The sequence below is a fragment of the Lycorma delicatula genome, chromosome 2, assembly GCF_047948215.1.
Source record: "Lycorma delicatula isolate Av1 chromosome 2, ASM4794821v1, whole genome shotgun sequence".
NCBI lineage: Eukaryota > Metazoa > Arthropoda > Insecta > Hemiptera > Fulgoridae > Lycorma > Lycorma delicatula.
The window spans coordinates 312,687-338,203 of NC_134456.1; the positions used below are offsets into that span (position 1 = coordinate 312,687).

The 25,517-nt window shown below is 33.1% G+C and overlaps 1 protein-coding gene across 2 annotated transcripts in view; it reads right to left on the reverse strand.

The window, feature by feature from the left end:
- Nucleotides 1-4,168: 4,168 nt before the first annotated feature.
- Nucleotides 4,169-25,517, reverse strand: part of Hsp110 (heat shock protein 70Cb) — a 58,005-nt gene continuing 36,656 nt past the window's right edge. For both annotated transcript variants that reach the window (XM_075358099.1, XM_075358100.1), the window contains 3 exons: nucleotides 25,296-25,418; nucleotides 22,961-23,506; nucleotides 4,169-5,696 (listed from right to left, as the gene is read on the reverse strand). In XM_075358099.1, the coding sequence (XP_075214214.1) occupies nucleotides 5,511-5,696; nucleotides 22,961-23,506; nucleotides 25,296-25,418 (855 nt within the window). In that variant the 3' untranslated portion in view covers nucleotides 4,169-5,510. The remainder of the gene's footprint in view (nucleotides 5,697-22,960; nucleotides 23,507-25,295; nucleotides 25,419-25,517) is intronic.

Here is a 25,517-nt window from a genome sequence, read left to right on the forward strand (position 1 = left end):
CAATAAAATTCGAATTAAATATTTAACTTGTATTATATGTGTGAAAGAAATATTTGATTTTTTATTTTAAAATCTAACATTACTTATTTTTCCACCAAAAATATTTGCAGAAAATCATTTGGAAAAATCAGTGTTTCCCAAAATTATATAAGATGCATTTAAAGTAAATTAAAAATGAAAATGTTTAAGTTTATTTCAAATGTAATTTATTTTCAAACTTCTACAAAACTACAGTACACATTTTTCCTTTTTTAAATATTTGATATAACAAATTATCAAGGCACAAATATATATTCAAGAAAATTTAGTAGTCAATGGACTTTAGTAACAGGAATATCACTTTTTTTACCCTACAGAATTATCTATTTCCAGTATCCTTATTACTTGAATGAGCACTTGATAATCTACATCTACAACTTTAGAATGTTAATGTAAATCTACTTCTGCAGATCATCTTTACTCCCAGTACTAGACTACTACATCTGAACTGAACTGTCTGTAAAATTATATAATTATTGATCAAGTTACTTATTTACATTAACTGAATGTGCAGTTGAGAAAAAAATAATAAAATTAATAAAAATAAAGGGAAACAAGAAAATGTATTGATACATAATTTGGAAAAAATGAACTGGTACTTAAGCTGAAAACCGGGATGTATTAACACCTCACCACATTTTTAACTCTGTTAGATTAGATTGTTTTAAACATAATTAAGTACATCCTCTGTTGATATTATTTAAAATAATTGAAATAAATTGGTTCGAGTGCTTCTAATTCAAAACAATAATTTCCACTCTTTTAATAAAACTTACAGAATTCATGGAATGTATAACTTATCAATCGGGGAACTCCAAATATTAATTTTAATATTTACACAAACTGCACATCTTAATGACAAATCTATTGACACTGCTAATTGTAACTACATAATATTAATCGGTAGTAATTACTACCAAACAATTATAATAGTATATTAATGAGTAAATTATATTATGAGTAAGTAATACATATTTATATTTTTTAACCAGGAAATATTGGTAACATTTTTACAGTAAAAAATTCAATTTATACTTTATATTCCTCTACTTCTGTAGTTTTTGGATCAAAATGTTTTTAAAATTATATAAAAAAAATATTATCAAAATTTCAACAGAGCTTTTATATTTATATATCATGCCTAATTACTCCAAATTTCAAAATTTGGTCAAAGGAAAGAATGCAATGCAACTAATAAAATCTAAAAACTAGTATCAAAATACAATTCTATGATCTTCTCCATATGAAAATATAAAAATCATTTATAAATTTCTATTACTCCAATAATTAATTTATAAAAACTATTACATTTTGAACCTTCAGAGTTTTAAAAATTAACATTTTTAAATTCTGATGGAAAAATTGAACAGATTATAAAATTGTTTTTATCCCAAAATAAAAAGGCGTTTTCAGTTTCATAATCCAACTTTTTTGATAATGTAAATTATCTCTATAACAAATAAATGACCTTAGAATGATTTCATATGGTGAAAATCATATACAGATCTCAAGTTGCAAGGAGAAATTAAAAGTATCAAACCAAAAATGTGTACCAGCCACTCTTAGGAATAAACTAACAGATTTATTATTGTAAAGTATTACTGCTAGTATTATAATTATTTTCTACAAGTACCTGTTTTTGTTTTCATAAAAAATACATAATAAAAACATGCATTTTTTTAGCTATATCAGCCTTGATCAATTATGGTGTGAAAAATGTACTGTACATTACGTATTTGTACAACTATATTGTTGAAATTTATTTTTATGTTTATTTTTTAAGCAGTCATATCATTTAAACTAGTAGTACTTCTATAAGTCATAGATAATATCCTCATCATAAGGCCATGGGAGAGGAGTTGTTTACTGTTCACTAGATTGCAACGTACAGATTAGAACAAGTTTAATAAAATAAAAAATAAATCAAACCCTCAGAATAAGTAAAAATCCTTTTTCTAATTTTTGTTCATTTCCTTAAACAATTTTTTAAAAATGTCATTCTCCAGTACACTATCTTAGCAGTTAATGTTCAAAGAAATTTTTTAAGGTAATTACAACCATACAACAAAACAGCAACTATTTCAACAATTTGCAACAAACAAGATGAACAAATTTTTAATTGAAAGTTCATTTATAATTTTTTTAGAATTTTCACAAAATTTACAGAAAATAAACAAAGTAACCAATAAACTTTAAATAATTTACCTTGAAAATGATATTATACGTGTAATTTTGTTTTTGAGATTTTCTGAGAAATTGCAAAAATAGACAAAGTATAAGCAAGAACTTTATAATTTACCTTGAAGTGGCTATTTTAAAGAAAGCACACACATTCTCCCTTGATCTTCATTAAACAATCGCAATATATGTTAAAAATGAGGAATTAATTCTTTTTAGGAGAATCTGTCTTTTACCAACTCACAAAAATAAAGAAAGAAGTAGAGGTTCATTAAAGGTGCAGGAAATTAAAAAACTTGTTAAAAATATATTCCCTAAAAAAAAAGAATTCAACTACGTTCTTCACTTTATACTGACTTCAATTTTTCTTCTTAACAATCCTCTCCTTTCTTCCATGATTTTCAGCAGCTGAAAACAACTACTATGCAAGGTACAATCAAAGAAGATTTTTGCCAGTCTTTTCATCATATTGTACAGTACTCATTCTTAATAGCTCTTCCTCATTTTGTCCATTCAAAAATTCAATATAAGAGTAATTTCAGTTTTCTGGAATTAGTTGTATCAGTTATCAACTGACCGTACAGATTCTATGTTTATATTACAGTTATTTAATTAGATACTAATCTTCTGTTAACTATTCATATTTTCACCATGTTATTGCATCATGCGACCTAAAGAGAAGGATTAAATGTTACAATGAAAATGAAGTTCATAGAATGAGTTTACAGCTCAAGTGTTATTCAACTTAACAATCTTTTTGATTAAAATAATGTACAGTTTGAATTTTTTAAATTATTCACAAGTAAATATAACCAATTAAAGGGTATCTGCTAATAGAGAAAGTAAACTGATTATCAATTATAACATGACTATTTATTAGTCAAAAATACAGTAAACTAAATATAAAAAAGGAACATAAAACTTCACAAAATTAATACTAATGTAAAATAAAAGGTAGGTATAAATATTAATTATCACCAATATGCCTTAAACTTATTTAATAAAATAATAAGAATAACAAATTTGATATCACAAGGTCAGAAAATTAATCAATATAATCAGATATGTAACTGCAACACTAAATCGTGATGCCATGTTACAATAAATTTAATAATACAAAATATTTTACTTTCATATAAATTATTAAATAATACCACAACATAACCATTTTATTTTTCCCTAATTAATAACTTAACAGCAAAAAAACTTTTATTCCTACCACTGAGCCTATTTTTATTCTATTCTCGTTACAATATCAATTGTATTAAAGACAAATAAATTATTAATATATCTTGAACCAAAATGAAATGATTGATGGTAAAACAGAGAAATTTAATACACTAAAAAGTTAATAGTGAAAATATCATGATTTATATCCTGATTTATATGTTAAATATAAATTCCATAAAACCGTTTAATATTAAGCAATTAAAAAAATAATTATTTGAAAATTCAGCAGTTTCAACTGTACATTATTATAAAATAGCAGGAAAGTAAAAAATGAACAGCTATTTCAAATATATGATGCAATGACTGTTCAAATGGATATATATTTTCAATGAACATTATTAAGAGTTCTCATTAAATAAATACTGGTATATCCTGGATGAATCAAACCTAACATGACAATTTTGATTTAAATAATTTATATATAGTCAAACAATATTTTTATTATTACTTTTTATGAAAAATATTTAATATTTTAAACCACAAAGGATATATAGCAGCAATCTCAACTATTCTTCGCTGTATAACGAAATTAATTTGGAACAAGTTTTATTACATTTAAATACATATATCTTTTTAATTACCTACACTTCTAACAGGACTTGAAAGAAGGAAAAATGACATCAGGTGGTCGAAAATGAAAAAAATGCATTTAAATAAACATTTTTAATATTTGCATTAATATTACGGAATGATAATATAAATAAATCTTTATTTAACAAAATTTATCTTCTATAATTATTTATTTCCTCTAAAAATGTAACAAAAATTACAGTTATTACAAATCAAAAAATAATTACAAATGCACAGAGTACATCTAAAAAATTCATGAAGCATGAGCTTTATTTTCAGAAAATACCTTATTCTCTGTGAATAATGAGTAAGTTTGATTCACAAAAATAATCCTCTTACAACACACATACTAACTTAATAATACAGTAACTTTTTAGTAAATTACACATTCCTTTTAAATTAATGCTTTTTACATAGTTCTTCTAAATATTCTGATCTCTTTCTTGGCATTCATTTCTGAATGCATAAAGATTGGTGAAATAAAGATTTCATTACAAAACTGTAATAAAATAATTTTGGTGATTGTAGAAATAATTTTTTTTATACAGCAAAAGTTTTTTAGCTTTTACAGATAGATTTTTTAGCTTCTAATCTTCCTTCCTTCACAACAAAGGTTCTGTGTATCGTTATAAAATTTTTCTTCTTATACTGCATCAGCAAAAATCTTGCGATGAAATACTAATCGCTACCTCTACAATGTTACCATACCATGAGTACCTCTACAAACTAATTTCACACACTATATAGAGGAAAAACACAAAATTATGCATTTTTATATACAAATTTTTAAGAATGTTATCAAATGGTTTTGTTACAAATTACAGCACTTTTTTCTTCAATAAACAGAACACATTCAGATCTTTCAACAGAAATTTACATGGCAAAATATATATATATATATATATATATTTCAAATATATTGGGAAACACTGTCACAAATCTACAAATATATGCAATATGTATTTATTTAATTAATTAGAAAAATATTCTTTTTGAATAGCAATGGTCAATCAATTTTAAACAAACTCACAACAAAATTAAAAAAAAAAAGATCTAAAATTCAGTATTTATAATTTTATTCACATAAACTACAAAAAAAAAAAACTAAAAAACTAATTCCATAAAACGAAACAGTTTTTTTCTGTAAATATTTTCTTTTACAATATTAAAGGAAGGAAATTTCCATTAAAATAAGAAGCACTCATTAAAAAACAACAAACATAAATGCATAATAAATTATGTTTTGTATAAAAAAAAGTAACAGAAAATAAAATTCTATTAACTCTTTATTGGACAGTTTTAAGAAAACAGATGGTTACACAGTTTAATACCGGCTGATGATATTCATATTTCAAAATGTGATTTTTTTAAATAAATAAATACAGACAAAAATTCCACGTTGAAGTGCCATTGACAGCAACAACATTTAAACCTAGATTTAATTAAATAATTAGTATTTATTATTATTTAATTACAATATTATATTTAAATATTTATTCAACGTCCATTTTTTCTGTTGAGTTCTGATCACCGTGCGGAGGCACCTGATTCTTATGGTCTCCAGTAGGTGTTTCTGTTGATGTTTGGCCATTTTGTTGATTCTGATTATCACCATGTTGTGACGGTGTAGGTTTTGGTTTAGGCTTATTAATTAATGGACTAACAGTTTGATCAAAATTCTGAAAAAGAAAATACAGAAAAGATTAACCCTCATCATTTTTACCGATCTAGTATTTCACCTTGTTCATCCATATATTTGTTTAACTTGTCTTTAAATGGTTCTATTTATTAATGTTTCTTGTAATCTTAAATTTCAATGGGAACCGTGTAATGGGCTCTGTAAAATTATCTTTAATTAATGATTTATTTTAGTGGATATTTATCTTATAACCTTAATATTTAATATTAGTCAATGCACTAGAATCATTACAACTGAACTGTACAAACTGTTGCTAACCAAAAAAGGTTATAGAGATTAGGCTTAAATTTCCTTGTACCTCATTTCAGACTATTTAAATTTTAATGATAACAGAAATGGTTTTAGGCAAGAAATTAAATTATGAATGATAAAATTCAGTTATTATATATAACACTATACAAGGTCAAACCTAAGGTCACCATGAGGTCCTTTCCAGGAGTAACTTTTGTTGAGGTAATCTTTTTGTATTGTGTGTATTTTACAAGAAAATCGCATGGGGTGATTAAAATGAAACATCCTGAAAAAAGGTCCAAGGTCATATGGTGACCACATATTTAAGTGTAAAATTTTTTGCTCTTTTCATTGATGGGGTCAAAAATAGGTCATTCCATTTGAAAAAAAATTATGTTAACACTGAAATGACAGTCAATGTCAAATCCAAGGTAACCATGAGGTGTTGCCCTCCAACCTGAATAATTTTGTTTAGATCTTTTTTTTTGTATTGTGCGGAGTTTATGAGAAAATCAAATGGGGGTGATTAAAATGAAAACCTATTATTATGCTTTTACGGCCAACATGGGACCACTTAAGTCAATTTTAGTTGGATCTTTTCTGAAAAAAGCGTGTTATTTTACTCTTCCGAGCTGCCCAGTATTTCTTCATCCGTTCAGATCTTGCTTTCTTTTCTTCATCCGTAAACACCCTCTTCGTTGTATTTTGTCATTTGTCTGTCTTTTGTTTAAATCTAATGCTTTTGTCTTTCAGCTTTGTAATTTTTCCAGTTTTATTCTGTAGGTCGGTCAGGGAAATTCCCAATTCTTTCATATCTTCTCTAATTTCTTTGATCCGTCCTACTTCTAGCTTTTGGAACCAGAGATTTTCAATGATATTTCTTGACGGTCTTGTTTCCGGTGTCCTTATGAGATGACCGAAGAAAGAGATTCTTTTTTCCGCATAGTATCAGTAACAGGCACTATTTCTCGATACACCACCTCGTTTGGCACAATCCACCATCGGCCTTCTTTTTGGTATTTTTTATTGATACAAGTTCTGACAATTCTCCTCTCTATTTTCAGAATTTTTTCAATTCGGTTTTTCTGAGTGATATTGAAAAGGGTCTCGCTTCCGTAGGTGACTTCTGGCTGTACTACAGTTTTATAATGTTTAAGTTTTGTTTTAGCAGAAAGGCATTTTTTGTTATATGTTTACGGAGTTAATCATTTTATTTGTCCTGTTTTGCCATGTCACTTTTTCATTTAAATTATAAGTTATTATTTCCCCTAGATATTTAAATTGTTTTACTATTTTAATTTTCTGATTGTTTACCGTAATGCGCTCTATTACCAGAGGATCTATGGCCATTTGTTCAGTTTTTCAAAAGAGATATGAAGCCCTATCTTTTGTGCTAGGTTTTGAAGGCTCATGATTTGTGTTCTGGCTTCTTGAATATTATTTGCTAAAAGAGCGAGGTCATCTGCAAATCCTAGGCAATTTAGTGTGATGGAGTTTTTCTTAGTACCCATTTTTATATTTTTGGGATTTATTTCATACCATTTTCTCATGACAAATTCTAGGGCGCAGTTAAAAAGGAGTGGTGAGAGGCCGTCTCCTTGCCTCTGTCCAGTTTTTATGTAGAAGGGTTGAGAGACTGGACTGGATATTGGTTAAAGTTAATTTTATCATGTTTACGAGTTTAGGGTGAAGGCCCAAGTTTCTCAGAATATTCAGCATGGATGGTCGGTGTATACAATCATAGGCCCTTTTAAAGTCGACGAAGGTGATTATTAGTTGTTTTTTCAGTCTTTTATATAAGTCCATCATAAGTTTTAGGGATATTATTTGCTCCTGGCAACCTCTCCATGGCCTAAATCCCCCTTGGTATTCCCCAAGTTCCAGTTCAAGTTGGTCTTTGCATCGGTTGTATATGATTCTAGACAGGATTTTGTATGTGCAATCCAGGAGAGATATGCCTCTGTAGTTTTCCAGATTAGTTTTATCCCCTTTTTTATGTAATGGATGAATGAGGGCTGTGGTCCAGTGTTCTGGAAGTTTTTCTTCGTTCCATATTTTCACGAGGCATAGATGTAGGGAAGTTTTGACTGAATAAACTGACGAGTGTTTCCAGAGTTCTGCGAAAAGCTGGTCTTCTCCTCTTGCTTTGTAGTTTTTTATTTCATTTAAGGCTGCGAGAACTTCTTGAATTGTTGGCGGGTTGATATTCACCGGTGAAGTTTTAACTGGAGTTTCAGTGTCAATCTCAAAAAGCTCTGGGGAGTCGTCACACTTGAGGAGTCTATTGAAGGTTTCTGCCAAAATTTCAGCATTTTCTTTATTGGTGTGGGCCATATTTCCTTTTTTTCCTCTCAGCATAAGGGTGGGTGGTTCATATCTTAATAAGAGGCTGACCAAAAATTTTATAATAGTCTCGGGAGTTAGTTTTCTTGGAACTTTCTTCTATTTGCTGAATCAAGTTTTTTTGGGCTTGTCGTTTGGTTCCTCTTATAATTTTCTGAGTTATTTTCCTTTGTTTGGTGAATTCATGGTTAGATTCTTCAGTTTTCTGGGTTTGGTGGTTGATCCAAGCCCGGTGTCGGTCTTTGAATGCTTTGTCACATTCTTCATTTCACCATTGGTGTTTTTTTCTTGGGTTTATAGGGGCTAGTTCTTCAGCTATTTCTTTCAATTGGGATGTCAGTTCTTTTAAATTATTAGTTAATTTGATTTTTTTTTTGTTTCTTCCAAGATGGCATTGTTTATTAATTTATGTGGATCATAAGCTCTTTTGTTTTTAGGTTGGGATTTTTTCTTTTTATGCGGGGTGAATTTTATTTTAACTTTAATTAAGTAATGGTCCGATCCAGTATCTGTTCCTCTCAAGACTTTTACATTATAAATCTCCTTGTGATAATTCCGGTCCATGCAAACATGATCGAGTTGCCATTCCCCTTTTTTCCAATCTGGGTGTTTCCAAGTCTTCAATTTGTTTGGTTTTCTCATAAAATAGGTGGATTTTGAGATCATATTATGGTTTCTGCAAAATTCGACAAGTCTTTGGCCGTTCATGTTAGTTTTCTTCTGGGCAGGCCATTTTCCAATAATATCACGATATCTTCGTTCTTTACCAAGTTGGGCATTAAAGTACCCTATTAAAATCTTGGTGTGGGTCTTATTTATGTTGTTTGCAGTTTGGTCAAGAAGTTCCCAGAATTTGTCCATCTCTTCTCTATCTTTTTTAAGGTTGTTTTTGTCATTGGAGGGAGCATGGACATATATTATGGTGTAGAATTTATTGGTTGATTTTAGGGTTAAGGTTGAAATCCTGGGGGAGTAAGACTTAAATTCTACAACTGAGTCAATTATTTTAAGATTGATTGCAAATCCTGTTCCGAACTGTAGGCAATTCTTCATCACACGTTTCCTGGAGATTCCTTTGTAGATTTTGTAACCCTGAGATTCAAACGGCTCTCGATCGGTGTTTCTCATTTCTTGAAGTCCTACGATTAGGATTTTTTGTTTGTCCATTATGTCTGTTAAGAGTTTTTAGTTTGCCGGGTTGAGTTAGAGAATTAATGTTGTGAGTGGCAATGTAGTTTATTTGCTTGTGTTTTATACTCAATTTCGAAGTTGTGTTGTTTTTGGGAGTTTCCAAACGCTCCGATTCATTGTTATCTTTTAAGCAGCTGCCCACCGGATCAGAGTGCAGCCCTCTCTGGTATTTACCAGACGGTGGATTTTTTCTTAAAAGACCTTCCATATTTGACTTTCAAAGGCACGTCAGCCTTGGGTGGGAATAAATTCCCGAGTTACAACTCTGGATGTGATCCAGAGAGGTGATTCCGATTTAGTTCACCAGTAGAAATCTCCACGTTTCTAACTGGTTATCCAGACGAACCAATGTGGAGGCGCAAACCGATTTTCTTAATTGAGATTTTAAGTATGGAGAAAGTTTAAATCGGTTCCGGAATCATTTCGTCCAATGAAAACCTATATATATATGTAAGTTCAGGTTATACTACAAGATGCAGTCTTCAAAGCTAACAGATAGTGGAATTGCTCGGGTATTTAATAAATAGTGATGACAGTGACATTGACAAAGAGATTGTATTCCTTCAGAAAATGAAAATATATCGGGTAAGTTTGTTATTTACAACTTCTTACATAATATTTTAAATCATGAATAACCTGTTATGTTTGAATTAAAAATTAACAGTTAAATAATGAAATATTTAAACATTAGTAACACTGCCCAACAAAAAATTTTTTTTGAATGTTTCCTTCACTTCATGAATCAAATCTTTAACTAATTTTTGGTTGAGAAAAATGAATATGACAAAGAAATTTTTCAATAGTTCTAGTTTCTGTGATATACAATAGGTGAAAGTATTTTATTATGGATTAAGAGAAAACTATACATTTTAATTACACAGACCAGCAACATAGTCAATTTGACATATTTTTAATGACAGTTACATTCTAAGAGTTCTTAATTGATGGGAGAATACCTGGCAGTTGGTTGGGTCTGAAGAAAATCATGTGGTGGCTTCATGAGATCGTTGTCTTTTAGCTTTCCTCTTTTAAGCGAGTTCAGAAGCATCCCTACACACAGACAAGCAGCAAATCCACAAACATTGTTTCATTCCAACAGCCCTGATATATTTGCTCCATTATCGAAGAACATCTTTTGGGTCTACGAGAGGCTCGACGACATTTTTCTTCCTTTTCTAGTGTTAAAATAGATTTTAAAGAACATGTTGCATCTGAGTTAATGGTGTTTTTGCAGAAGTACTGTCATCAACTGACCGTAGTTTTCATCTCTTTTATTGCCTAAAAATTCATGAATGACTCGCTTTACCCAAGCTTCCTTTTCTTTCCCCCTCAAAAATTCGGTCAAACACAGTATCCTTTATAAGCTGTCAAATTTGTGGCCCAACAAAAATACCTTCCTTAACTTTTGCATAACTTAACATAGGAAATTTGTCTCAAGTACTTAAAGGCCTGTCCTTCTTGGTTCATACTTTGACAAATGTTTTCATCAAACCCAGCTTTATACGAAGGGGTGGAAGAAGAACATCTTTTGGGTCCATGACAGGCTTGACAACGAAATTTTTCTCCCTTTTCTAGAGTTAAGATTTCTTGTACGCCAGGCTCCTTGAATATGCGATTCCTATCCCTTACTGTCCCACACACATAAAAGCAGCAGTATTTAATGTACAGTTGCACTCCTAAGAGTACACCGATGACTTATAGATCACCACAGATTTTCCACTTGCGTTCAGCACATTCGATTGAGTCTAGGAAGATTGCTAGTTTGCCTAAGTTTCCAGGTGAACTCGACCCCCCCCCCCCCCAGGGGGGAGAAGATCCCACCACGTAGCGTGTCTGGTTGCTACACCACCCCCTCCGTTCCTTACCAGTAGTGGCTTTAACAGAGGTCTTCTTGCCCTCGTACTGATCACATTCCACAGTGTTCAGTCCGGCCTCGTGAGATGCCACCGATGCAGATTCTCCATGTGAACTACATGACCAACAGGAATAGAAGGAAGACTGTTGCCATTGTGAAGTAATATAGCTTTCAAACTAAGCTTGGAGGAGTCTATGAATAGACTCCAATCAGTTAGATCATGATTCAAACATTTCATTTCCATTAACTTCTCAGCAAACAAGATTGTTTTTCTTCTAAAAAAAAAGAAAGATCCCCACGATAATGTCTGTACTGTGAGACTGACATCACATGGAGAGGATTTCATTGCTGTAGTCTTGACCCTAGAAGTTCTGCCTTTTCCTTCAACAAATCAAGGTCTCTAACAAGATCAGTCAATTCCATTTGACTCAGTCTTTGCAGTTTAATCAAAATAGACTCATGGGATGCGGAAGGCTTGTTGGGTCTTCTTCCACACTGTCTTCATTTTCTACTTCAAACTCATAATTTTGGGGTGAAGTACAAACTGGTAAACTATCTGAATGTGGATTAGTTCGAATAGCAGATGGAAGGATAAGGGTATTGAACACTGTTCCTCTTTTGTTCATCGATAGGTAGAGTCAAGCAGAGGTAGCAGTTACCTGTATGGTTTATGGGCTCTTGCCAAACCATAGGCACAGCAAAAGCCACAGATCTGTTTTATTTTTCAGCCATTCTCATAGCATAACTGAACAAGAGTTACAACACATATGTGGAATCCAAGACTTATACTGGTCCCCTTCCTTCATACCAAAATAATGCTGATAGACAGTCTTCAAAAGAGGCGTCATAACAAAAATTATTCACTGAATTTGAACATTTTCATGGTATTCTGATTTAACAAATTTTTCACTTCAAAACTAGAAATTCTAGACTAATTACAACATAAACAATATGAAACACAGTCACAGCAACAGTAATGTTTATAACCTACAAGCAGCTGGAGAACGTTGTGTTGTCATTTAACAGGTGTGACACTCCAAAAACAACATTACCCCCAAACTAAAAATGTAAATTGGATAAAAAAATGACATGTCATTGTATCTCCAGAGCAAGAGCTAATCTATCATTTTTATGTTGATTTTTTAATTCAGCAGATGGATATACATAAAAGTAACTATTTTTGAGCCCAAAAACTTTTCACTGCCGGGCAGTGTAATTAATAATTAACATTAATAATTATAGTAAATAATAATTATTAGCATCAGGGCTTTAAATGTGGCAGATTTATTCGCTTCCAAAATTGTATTCTAAACAAATACATTTAAAATTTTTTAAATATTTTTTTTATTTTAACTCAAATACAATATATATGTTAAACCTTATTATATGTACCCTAATAAACAGTTAATTCCCATACTAATTTTGTATATTAATGGTTATAATAATAACCATTTTTTTTTTTTTTTTTTTTTTTAGAATGTGCTCATTTTGCAATCTGCTCATTTCAGATTCAACTACTGCAGAAGATGAATCTTGAACAGTCCAATATATCTCCTGAAGTCAAGGAGCCTAGCCAGGCTTTAAGGCAGCAAAATGTTTTACCTTTTAAACCTTGACAACATTAGAGGAATAAATACAAAACAACTGACAAAAAACTTCATACCTCAGGACAAAATTACTTAAATATAAAGAGGAACCTGGTAGAATCCAAGAAATTACAAAACACTGTTTGTGGATGTTCTAAAAAAATGTATTGAATTGTTTACTAAACATGAGACTGGAACACGATGTAAATATTTCCAAAAAATCAAGACACTTCAGCATGTAGAACGCATATGGGCTTTGAACAATTCATACGGACATACATCAAATACCCATTAAGCAAAGGCAGCCCTGGGATGGAAGTAAACAAGGTAAAGCGATGTACTAATTTTAACATCCAGAAAGAAGGTAGTGTATACAGTTCTTTTTAAATGATACTTTTGTTATAAGTGATGAAAGATTGACCAGAGCCATACAAATATTAGTGGAAAGTCACCAGAAGATTTAAGAGGTAAGCATATATCAGCGCAGAAGATAACTATCCCGAGCAGAAACAATTAGTGAAAGATCATATTAACATTTTTCCTGCCTTCCAGTCACTAACTACACAAGAATGGATAATCCACACGGGAAATATCTTCTTAGTCCAGAGTTACATTAGAAAAATGTACAAATTTTATCTGGAATGGTGTGAGAAAAAACTAATGAATCCCATTAAAAGAGTATTTTTAGATAGACTTGTCTAAACACAATTTAGTTTATGTTTTCATGTCTCCAGAAAGGTCACCTGTAAGCAGTGCGATAAATGTAAGCAATTAGTTAATACAGAAGATGATAAAGAAAAAAAAATCACTTTGAACATGCAGAAAAAGCCCAGAAGAGTCTAAAATCCGATGAAGCAAAACATTAAAACTGTTTTTGAGACATACTGCAGAAGGGATATGTACTGCTATAACTTACGACTCTGCTATTGTAGTGCTATATGTACTGTTATTCGGGGTAAATGTATGTTTAGGATAAGGACGATCACATTGATTCACAAGAAGTCTCATTGTCTTACACAACATATTCAGCTTAACCAAATAAACCGTGCAATTAGTTACATTGATTCTGGCACTGGACAAAATAGGAACAAAGGTTGCAATGTCACTGACTTCACAGTGTGTGCACGTGCTGTCTATCACTCCACGTTTTAACATAGTTTTGATCAGGTTTTTTGGAATTTTAAACCAAATGGATATTGTATATTGTTGGCTAAGGTTTTATGGACACGTATACAAAATTTTGAGTTGATCAGACACGGAATACATTTTTTAATGCGATTTTCTTGAGAACAGTACATTTTAGGCTGCTGCTATACTTGAAGCAAAGTTTGTGTGATTATAGTGAGTTTTTTGATTGATCAATTGGGGTTGTGATCAGTGCTGAAGATACTGGGCTACAATCAAGGTATGAGTAGGTATAGTGTTTTATAAACCTGTGAGGTTATACACATATAGCCAATATAATAGAAACAAATTTTCCAAGTCCTACAGACAAGTTAAATTGAGCTTGTGATGTAGGTTGTTTACAAGTAAACAAGGACTTACAAAGACTTCTGTTATTTCACTCAAGTGAAATTAAATGCTGACGCACATTATAAAGGGGATTACACCTTTTTCCCTACATCTCCTTTCGCAGACCTCCAATCCCTCCCCCCAACATCTTCACGAACTGGGTCCTTTCTGATCCCTTGACCCCTCTCCGCCAAAATTTCTGAACCCATTTTTGTGAGATACATTTTCCCATCCCTGGACCCCCCAAAACTGGAGTGTGGGGGTGTCAAAAATACATGGAATCAAGCGTAGTACAAAATACTGAAATCAGACAAACATGTGATTCAGCATGAAAAGGAGCTTACAGCTATATTTAAGGAACTGAAGTTGTTTACAGAGTATCCTGTGCCATTAAAAGTTACAGCACAGGTGTTGCAGACTGATCCAGTTAAGGAGCCGGATTTGGAAGATATTCTTACAGCAGAAATGTCAAATGACAAAATATTGGATAAAATTCACTATAGGTGGCTGTCCGTGATCATGAATAGGGTGCGCATCAAGCGAAAGACCTGACTGTAAGGAGTGGAGATACTTGCTTTGTGAACATCTCATGCTCCACGAGGACCAATAGATGCAGGCCTGGGAAGACAGCATGAAACCAAATGATGTGGTGTGCGAAATCTCGTCTGTTATTGGGGATGATGACTGGACAGTTTAATGTAGCAAATTTTACAATTTACATTATAGTACTGCTGAAGGCAACCGGCAAACTAAGTCAATCAAGTGATTACTGGTTAAGTCTGCGTCCCCAGTGTTTATACTACTGCCTGGTCCTATTGGTTTTGCAGTATGGAAGTTATTTATTCAAAAAGAGTGAAAGACCAGTGTATCTGTAATGTTACCAAGATCCACAGAGACTGGTGAACATTCACGATCAAGATCAGCATCAGTTAGACGAGCGACTTAGTCATGTTGTAGTATTACAAGGACAGAGAAAGTCATACGCAGACCTACTAAAAACAATGAAATCCTCTGTTAGAAGGATGAAGAAGCGGGGGAAATCCTATCATTGAGAAAAGGTTGTAATGAAGAATTTCAGGTCAGAATTAAGGGCATTGAAAAGGCAGAGCAGTTTATTGCAACCTTACGAGATAAGGGGGCAGAGTTGCAAGTGGATTTATGATCTTGAGGAGACCGGCAAGCGGTCGTCCACTTCAAAGATAATGACATGGACACAACTGAACAAGAGATTTGTGACGCTATTGTGAATGTCACTGGAAAGCAGGAAGATTTTCAAATTACATTGATAAGGAAGGAATACAGGGATACACAGAATGTAACAGTCGTCACTGCGCATTGGGCGGCTAATAAGATGGTTGATGTAAGAATTCATATTGGGTGGGTCCATTGTCGGGCCTATATCACAGTAGATAGCAACAAATGTTATATATGTTGGGACTGGAGCCACAGGAGCTTCGAGTGCCGGGGTCCAAACAGATTAGATTTATGCTACGACTGTGACAGCAAAGATCATCACATAAGAGAATGTCAAGAGGGAATAAATGCTAAGATTGCAACAGTTTCAAACACCGCACCGGAGGCATGATGTGCGGCAAAGGCAGACATGATTAGGATAATCCTGTCAAACGCAAATCGTAGTATACTCTCCCATGATTTAATGGGGGAGCTGTCAAGGGGGTCTTGTTGATATTTTGGTCACCATTGAGCCCAATAGATACACCACTCCTAAGAGCGAGTGGTGTGCAGATGCTATAGGAAATGTGGCCATCCAGAACGTTAGTGGCATGTGGGGATGGCAGTTGTTCTACAGAGGTGAAGGAATACTAGCAGTCGAGTTGTCTGGGTTTCTTTTGACAGGGGCATATGTTAGCCCCAATTGTAATTTGCCGGAGTTCGAGGCTTATATGGGAAGACTTCATGGCATTGTTGCCAGGTCGGTCAAGAAGGTTATCTTGGTAGGCAACATAAATAGTAAGGTCATCGTAGCGGGCAGCTCATATACTAATAGATGCTGTGACAGCCTCGTGGAATTTATGATGACAGCAGGTCTTTTCTGTTTAAACAACAACACGCCAATGTATGAAGCCAGAGGACTCAGGTCAGTGCTTGAACTAACAATCTTGGGCAACAAGTGGGATGATCGCTCTAGGTGGAGGGTCGTATAGGAGGGAATCGCTTGTGATCACCTGGCAACTCTGCTTGAGGTAGATGATTCATTCTTGCTCAAGATGGCCGGCTGTATTAAATCGCTGCGACTGACTCAAAAGCAGGTGTCAGCAGTTGTTTCAAATGTGGTCAGAAAGATTAGTGATGGAAGGCAGACATTGCCGGAACTCTACAAGACCTTATACTCCAGGAGATAGATAGCATTGTTGCCAAGACCTGCTGGTAGGTTTCATTTGGTTTACTGGTGGTCAGATGCAATAGCACAGATGAAGCAGAACCTCCAGAGTGAGAATGAGAAGAGCCAACAGCGCCGAGTAAGACAAAGCTGCAAGTAGATACATCGCTGCTCGACAAAAGCTCAACTACAAGATAAAACAGGCCAAGATCAATAAATCGAAGGAGTTATGTAGCAAGTTAGACATTGATCCATGGGAACAGGCTTATCAAATAATCATAAAAAGGCTTGTCAGGCGCTTGCCAGGGTATCAAGACACTTTCCTTAGGAAAGTCTTGTTAAGAAAGTTCCGTGGGAAATGACTGACATCACTAACTACGAGCTAGAGCATAAATGTATTCCAAGATGTTGGAAAGACTAGAGATAGGTATTTTTACCAAAACATACAGAAAATGAAGCCAACATTGATTACCGGCCCACTTTATCACATAAATAATATGGGCAAGGCGATCAAAAGAATGTTTGCATCCCCTATTATATAACAACTTATAACTGTAGAAGAAGCGGGTAGTGGAATATGGGTTTTAGCAAGGCAGGTCAACACTGCAAACTTTGCAGAAAGTTGTGACTTGGGCCATCTCTGCTAAGCAAGGGACGCAGCAGACAAGGAGAATGCCCATGATGATATTGCTGGATATTTGTACTGGAGATGCGATTATGTCAGCATTGATGACTAAGGGCATAAGTGCTTATCTCCGGAGGCAAATAGCAGAATACTTGTCAGAGAGATGGATAGCGGCAGAAACACAGGGCAGAGTACTAAGTTCCAGGTTTTCAGAGGCGTCCCCCCCAAGGATCAGTCATGGGACCTTTGTTATGGTTACTGGTCTATGACTGTGTCCTAGTCTTCAGTTACCACCAGAAACAAACTGTGGCTTTTGCAGACGATCTTGCTGTACTGGTGAGCAGCATAACAAAGGCTGATTTGGAGGAGACAACAATACTGCCTTAGTTGCGATTGCAACATGGATGCAAGATTACTGTCTAGAATTAGCACCACAGAAGTGTGTGTACATTATTCTCACTAGTAGACAGAAAGCTAGTAGAATTAATGTTAGGGTCGGTGGACAGCCTCTTCAGGGTAAAGACATAATAAATTATCTGGGTGTGCAGATAAACATGGCCTGTAAGTTTAGCCTGTTGTGGACAGATACCAAAACTCAGAGAAAAACTGAAGATGCTAGATATGCTGATGTCGACCCGGACAGCCTCAAGGGCATCCAAGTGCAGACTGATTATGTCAATGGTCATGTCTGCCCTACTTTTCATCGCCACAGTTTGGGATGTGGCAGCAAATGTTGTTGGGTGTTGTTTCTAGTTACTGCACATTATCACATGAGGCAGCATGTGTGCTGACCTCTGTTTTGCCTGTCGATTTACAAATCCAAGAACGAACACTTCACTTCAAGGGCATGGAAAAGTCTGAGGTTGATGCCATTGTTAGAGATACCTGGAGGAAGAGATCAACGAGAGATTACGATTAAGCATAGAGAGATTAACTACTTTGTTACACAGATGCTCACTGGACATGGCACCTTTGAATTTTATCTCAACAGATTTGGCAGGTGTGATTCCCCCTGCTGTATGTTTTGCAGTGGGTGGACACTGAGCACACAATTTCCATGTTCAAAGAATGGTACCCCTGGCGTATGCAATCTGAAGGCCTAGTGTCATTTATTCTGGCCACTGAAAATAACTGGAAGGCATTAAAAAAACTATTGCTACAAGCTAAGAACAAGGAGGGGCGGCGACATGATTATTAGTGATAAAATATTTCAGCACAAGGATAGTGGCAGGTAGGAGGGAACATCACAGGTAGCATCGATAGGGAGGGGACAGCTCACTGAGGTGGAATGTTCTTACGACTGACTGAAGACCCCAAGGACCAGACAGCAAAGGGTTGAAAGACAGCCCTCTGCAGAGCCATCGTTCATCTTCACTTCTGCAGATGGGCGATGGTAATGAGGTACTGGGACTCTTGCCTCCCAAGCTCGAAGGCACCCCCGAGGTTGTGCTATGCTTAACCGGACCTCAGGTGGGGAGAAACAGTGTTATAATCTGTAGGATGCAGGGACACATAGGCTCTAAATAACATCTAGCCGAACGCGTGCTAGTCCGACACTCCCCCACTTGTGGGGGGTATGTAAATGGCATTTCTTTGCAACACTAATAACAAAAAAAAGTCAACTACAATAGAAATAATTGACCATAAGTTTATGATAATTGGCCACTTATCTTTTGAATGATTCAGACTTTGGCCTAAATGAGGAAGCTTCTCGACATAAAATTATCTATATTCCAAATTGTTAGTATAACATAATTCAGACCCCCAGGAGACAACAAACACACTCCTTTGAAAATGCAGGAAGACAACTTCATAAAAGCTGTAAATTGGTTAAAAATAAAATGACAGTTATAAACAAGAGAACCCGCTCTCTCAATCTTCTATAAATAGACATTAGATGAAGACACTCCCAACCCTTCGAGCAAGTTGAATATTAAATTCAACAAAGATGGTCAATCAAAAAGTTTGGCAAACATTAAACAAGAAAATCATTACAATGGTCCATGCGTGATAAACTACCAGAAAGAAATATTAATTGAAATATATTCCACCATTCAACCACTCTTCTTCAAGGGGATCAGAAGCTTGTAAAGGAAGTTTGAAACTGGTCAACAATTATGTTACTTTTTTGCTTAATATTGAAATGATTTTTATATTTTTTACTACATATTTTTTTAATTAAACAATAGTTTACTATATATTTTTATATATATTTAAACAAAAATTAACTTCTTTAACTGAATGTAATATAATAGTAATTAATAAAAAATTTAAGTTTCTAAAAATCTGAATGTACTATTTATTTTCTCAAGTAAATATTTAGAAATATACTGTTGTAACTGTCAAAATTAATTTAATCGCTTTTAGAAATTAAAAAAAAAAATTAATGTAATTTTTTATAACATGGGCTCAAGTTGTGTTGAGTTTTTTAGGGCAGCAAATGCAAAATACTATTTTATGATAAATGGCAGTGGACTGACACCATTATGATTCAAATACCCCATATATACAGAATATACCATGAAGCTCTCTCCTGGGACTTTCAGAATCTTTCTACTCATGAAAATAATGGAAAAAGTTCATGTAAACATATATCCTAAAATGCTAAGTTATGGCTAATGAAAGATTTCACTCTGATTTCAGTTACCCCAGTGAATGAGTTAATGAAATTTTTAGGAAAATAATTAAGGGCCTGAATTAGTGATTTCTTATGGTTTAAAATCTTAAAATTGCAAATAAAATAGGGCCTGTATAAATAGGTTCAAATAAGATAAAACCGTATATACAGCATTTTTGAGAAATCTGGGGGGAACCAATAAATTGGGATAAAAAACCCCTGGTTTTTATGTTTGACGTACAATAATTTCGTTAAATGGGTATAATAAACAGATAAAACTTTTAAACAAAACTTGTAGAATTTAATCCTAAACAAAATGAAATTGTGTAAGAAAAGTTAAATAAAACGAAGAAAGTCAGAACAATACAAATTTTATTTACAAGTAGACGAGACCTAAGTGTATTATATATACCAGTTTATAATAAAATATTCAATAATCAACCTGCTATTTCTCAATAACTTTCTTGGCACCCTTTGGTACTGCTTTTGTCACTCTTTTTAGTTCTTTAGGGCTCAAGTTGCTCAGTGCATCCATAATGTGGACAATTAATTCACTCACAAGAATATATTTTTGTTTTTTATACAATATTTTTCATCCAACCACACACACACAAATCTAAAGTCATTAGATCAGGTTATCTTGGTGGCCAGGAATATGGACCTCCACAACCCAAACATTTTTCAGGGAAATGATGATTTAAGTGAGTAGAAACAGCACAAGTGAGGAGATGCACCGTTGTGCTGGAAGTATATTTCACATTCATCACTAGAGAAACTTCAAGAAGCTGTAGTTTCTTAAAGGAAGTGTATATATACCTCAGCATTTAAGCAGCCACGTAAAATTAACGATCCAAACAGCTGATTGTAAAGAAGGCCACACCTATACATTGATGCTAAATCTGTATGGAAAATTACCTTCCACAGTTTCATTAGGACTTACTTCTGTGCATGTATGCTCATTGCACAAGCGCCTTGACAATAAACAAAACATACTTGTTGTAGAATTGTCAATTTGCATTCCACTGCTTCTTGCGAAGTGGAGTTCTGCAACTAGCTGTTTATGACAAGGATAAATCTTGTTTTTTAAGCGTCCTCCAAACCATCAAATGCAAAACTCAGTCCAGGTGTTCCAGCACTTGGACTGCGGCTGAACTGCATCAATAATAATTTCATCAATAACAGTGTCGTGTTGGACAGACCGTTTATAGCTGATATGAATACTATGTAGAACTTGTTTCCCACAGATTGTAAAACTTCAAGCGAGTTGTGAAATCTTGCGATTCGAAAAACTTATTTTGAATACTTAGTGTTTAAATCATTTTGTAAGGTACATTAATATAGTATTGCGCACTGCTGATCAGCTGTTATTGACAACTTTGAAATAATAATTTTTCAAATTCATTTATTGTATTTCTGACCTTAATAAAAAAAATTATCTAAGCAATCTTTTATTATTTATTTTTATTTTACAATTGTGTAATTTCCAGTTTTTTTTCATCTTTAACAGTAAATTTTCTTTTTACAAATTTTTCACATCACAAAAAAAGTATTTGGTTTTCGTTTCAAATTTTTTCTAACTTTTCTTTGTTTCATTCAGCTTATCTTACACAATTTTGTTTAGGATTAAATTCTCTACAAGTTTTGTTTAAAGTTTTATGTGTTTATTATTCATTTAACACAAAAAACAGGGGTTTTTTAACCTAATTTATTAGTTTTCACTCCCGATTTCCCGATACGATTTTCCAGATACGATTCTGGGTCCTATTTCATTCAATATTTCAGGTCAAAAACCATAAGAAATCACCGGCCCTTAGGTTAACATCCTAAAAATTTTATTACCTCGTTTCACCAGGATAACTGAAATCCTAGCAAAATATATCACTAGCTATAACTCTCTAACGAAGCATTTTAGGATGAATGTTAAAAATCTATTTTTAAAACTAACTATGAAGCCTGTTTTTTAAATTAAGGTCAGTTCTGAAATAAACTGAACTCTATGTACCAACTTTATTACTTATGCATAAAAACTACATTTATACACTACTTTCCTACATAGCTGCTTTCAACTTCAACACATTTTCATAGCATTTCACAAGCCTCTTCATTCCCTCAAGAATTTCCACTGCCGGTAACTTAAACCAAAACTGTCATTTTTCAATTCGTCATCATCGTCAAACATTTGGAATGCAAGCCACTGGTGAAAAAAAGAAAATAATTGCTGGGAAGACAGACCTATATGATGAATGACTGAATATTTTCCGATCGTTTCACTACCTTGATTTGCTGGTCAGGCATTGTCATGCAAAAACAAAATCCATGGCAGTGCATCCTCATGTCATTTTTTATAGCTCTTCTAAAAATTTTAATGTTTCACAATACACATCAGCATTCACAGAAGCTTTTTATACTAAATGTTCTTGTTTGAACTTCTTCAATGTAGGAGATAAATGAAGCGATCATCACGTCAACCACTGCTTTGTCTCAATGTTCATCAAATAAGAAATCCAGGTCTCATCTGGGGTTAACATTGTACTTCAACATGTTCATTTTCTTAACGCTGCAAATATTCATGCACTGCAAGATGTTTTTCCTTGTGTATGCCAGTTAGCATTCAATGGCCAGGAGCTACATTCATCATTCATTCACCCTTCTCAAAATGAATGACACCACCATCTTACTTTAGTGTCACTTGTAATATCTGGCACATAAACATCATTACCTGTGTTCGCAGAATTGTTTTTTGCCATAAAAAGATGTACCAAAATAGAAACTAGACCAGAAAATTTTCAACAAAATTATAACATCAAAAAAGAATATAAAAATATTTTTGAACTATAATAATATTACCATAGTTAAAGTATAATGATATAAAACTATCATATTTTAAACAGCTATTTAAAACAGATTCTACATCATAAATAAAAACATATACAAACTACTTACAATTTTCTCCTGACGAATCTGTGCTGCAACAACTGGAGGATTTTCAGTTAATGGACAAGCAGCAAGTTCTTGTCTTTTATCTTCAAGCCATTTCAGGGCTAAATCTACAGACTGTTGCACTTTCGCAATATCCGAATCGGCGAGGTGACTGTAAAATTTAGACCCAGCCTTATATTGCTCAACAACAGTTTGTGCCTGTTGAATGCTTTGTGCCAGTTCATTAAATGCCGTAGGTCGTTGTTCAAACTCTTGTTGCCTCATTTTAATAGGTTCACCCACATTCTTCAAAGCGGCTAGTTTTTCAGCATAAGTCTGTCTATTACAGTTGTCACCATCCTCATACAACCAATTTTCTAACTGATCTAATTGTTGTATTAGAGATTTATGGTCGGGCTCTTTAACAAACTGACATAAAGCTGGTCTTCCACTCAGTTCTGTACAAGGCTCTGTACTTAATTCTCCACGTAATTCATAAATGTACTCTTCCAAAGCATTTCTAGTATCGACTCTTTCCTTTTCCTGCCTATCACTAGCAATCATCTTGCACTGTAACACAAGTAAATTTATAAATATTTAACAATCGGAACTAATTTTTTCTAAAAATTAATATTAATTATAATAAAATAAGAGGTCACATACGTGAGATTTTTGACATGCAAGTAGTGTAACAGGGGTCAATGAAAGAACAATTTTTAATGTAATAAACAAAAAATTGATTGTAAAACATATTTACCCTAAAAAGACTTGAATGTGTGTGAAAATGGAAAAGTTAGACGATTTTACTAACACCGCTATCAGAAAAAAGTTCATTTTATTTCAATAACAAGCTTTCTTGCCAAATTTTTCTAGAGGCATGTTACATCGTGTTTAAAATCAATAAATTTTTATTTCATTCCAGAAAAAGTAATTCTTAATTGAATGAACATGAAAATCATGAGAGGGTAAGATAATTTATTATCTACATGAAACTTGGGTTAATTTGGAGATGTATGGGTGGATAAAGATTATGCGTTATGAACGATTTTTCAACTGGGGTGAAAACCCTGGTTAAGAAAAGAAAATGATTAACAGTAACACGCATATGAAATATGAGAATTTTAACCTGATAGAATTGATACGGGCACAAGTCAAAGGCTACACTGGGAATAACAACATATTTAAGATAAGCAATGTAAAAAAATCTTTTGACAGATTAATAATAGATTCAAATCTGTATTCAACATTTTAACTAAAAAAATAAAAACACAGTTTGTATGAAAATATTATAGAAGATATCAATTTGGGAAATTATGACCAAGTTTTACAGACAGCAGCTTATCAGATACTGAATAAATACAGCGCAGTAAAAAATATTTTTTCCGATTTACTTTAATATAGCGGTAATGTACTTTCATGACAATTTTCTATTTTTTTTTATTATAAGTTTTTTTTTTACTTCATTTTAATATTAAAAGTAAAGAGAAGTGTTTTTTCCCCAGAAAAATTGCGCTAAATTAAATTAGGATCATCATACTGTTATGTTTTGGTTTTCTGCACGCTTTCATGAAACAAATTATAAGTTTCTACAACATATTTCCATGTAACGTTCCAAGTTTATGCACAGAGTTATTAATCCTGAAATACATAAAAGAAAAAATATATAGTAAAAACACTGAAAAAAGACAAATCTATTTTTGTGAAAGAAAGCTAGTTTTAAACTAACAGAGCCTTGCTCTATACAGTTTGGATGAGTATCAATAACAAAGATCTGCTTACTGTAGGGGTAGGGGTATCTCCCAGCCATGCAGAGTTGCTGTAATATTTTCTGCTGTTTATTTATAACCCAGTAACACTTGAATTGATTGACTGGCAGAAGAAAGAATGGGTTCAATAAGAGCATTAATAGGATTTCTGATGGTGAAGATCTTACAAGATCTGAATTTATAAGTTTTTATAAGATGAAGGAATTTTGTCCAATATTAACAGATTTAAAATTTTATTTTTTATATGTTACTGAAAAACATACCTTGCATCTTATAAATTAAAATCTGAATACAATAGAAATACATCATTTTAGAAAATAAAAGATCTCTAAAAAAATGTTGTAGGAAAAAAGCTACAGAAGCTAAAAACCTCCAATTCTTTATTTTTCTACAGCCTTAATGGTGTAATATGTTGTACACACAACTTATGAGTGGTACATAAGAACCCAACAACAAACCTGACCACACCGTTATAAGCCCTAACCTATTTAACATATTGATCGGTTTAATCCAGCACATTGTCTAGAAAAAAGCCTTCACATAATCCAGTATAAATATAACAAAATTACAACTATGAAAATGCTGATACTTACTTCTTGTTCAATGTAGTTGTTAAGTTCAACTTGTGAATATCCATGTGTGAAGGCCTCAATTGGAAGTTCTGTCACAGTTATCTTCTTTCCAGCTTTTTTGGCTTCCTTTTTCTCCGCTTCTTCCTGTAGACAAATAACAAAAACTAAGGTTATTGTAAACAAATTAAAAAGTCCAATAAATCTGATTGACTGTTGCAACACTGATAAATCAATGTTTAGATT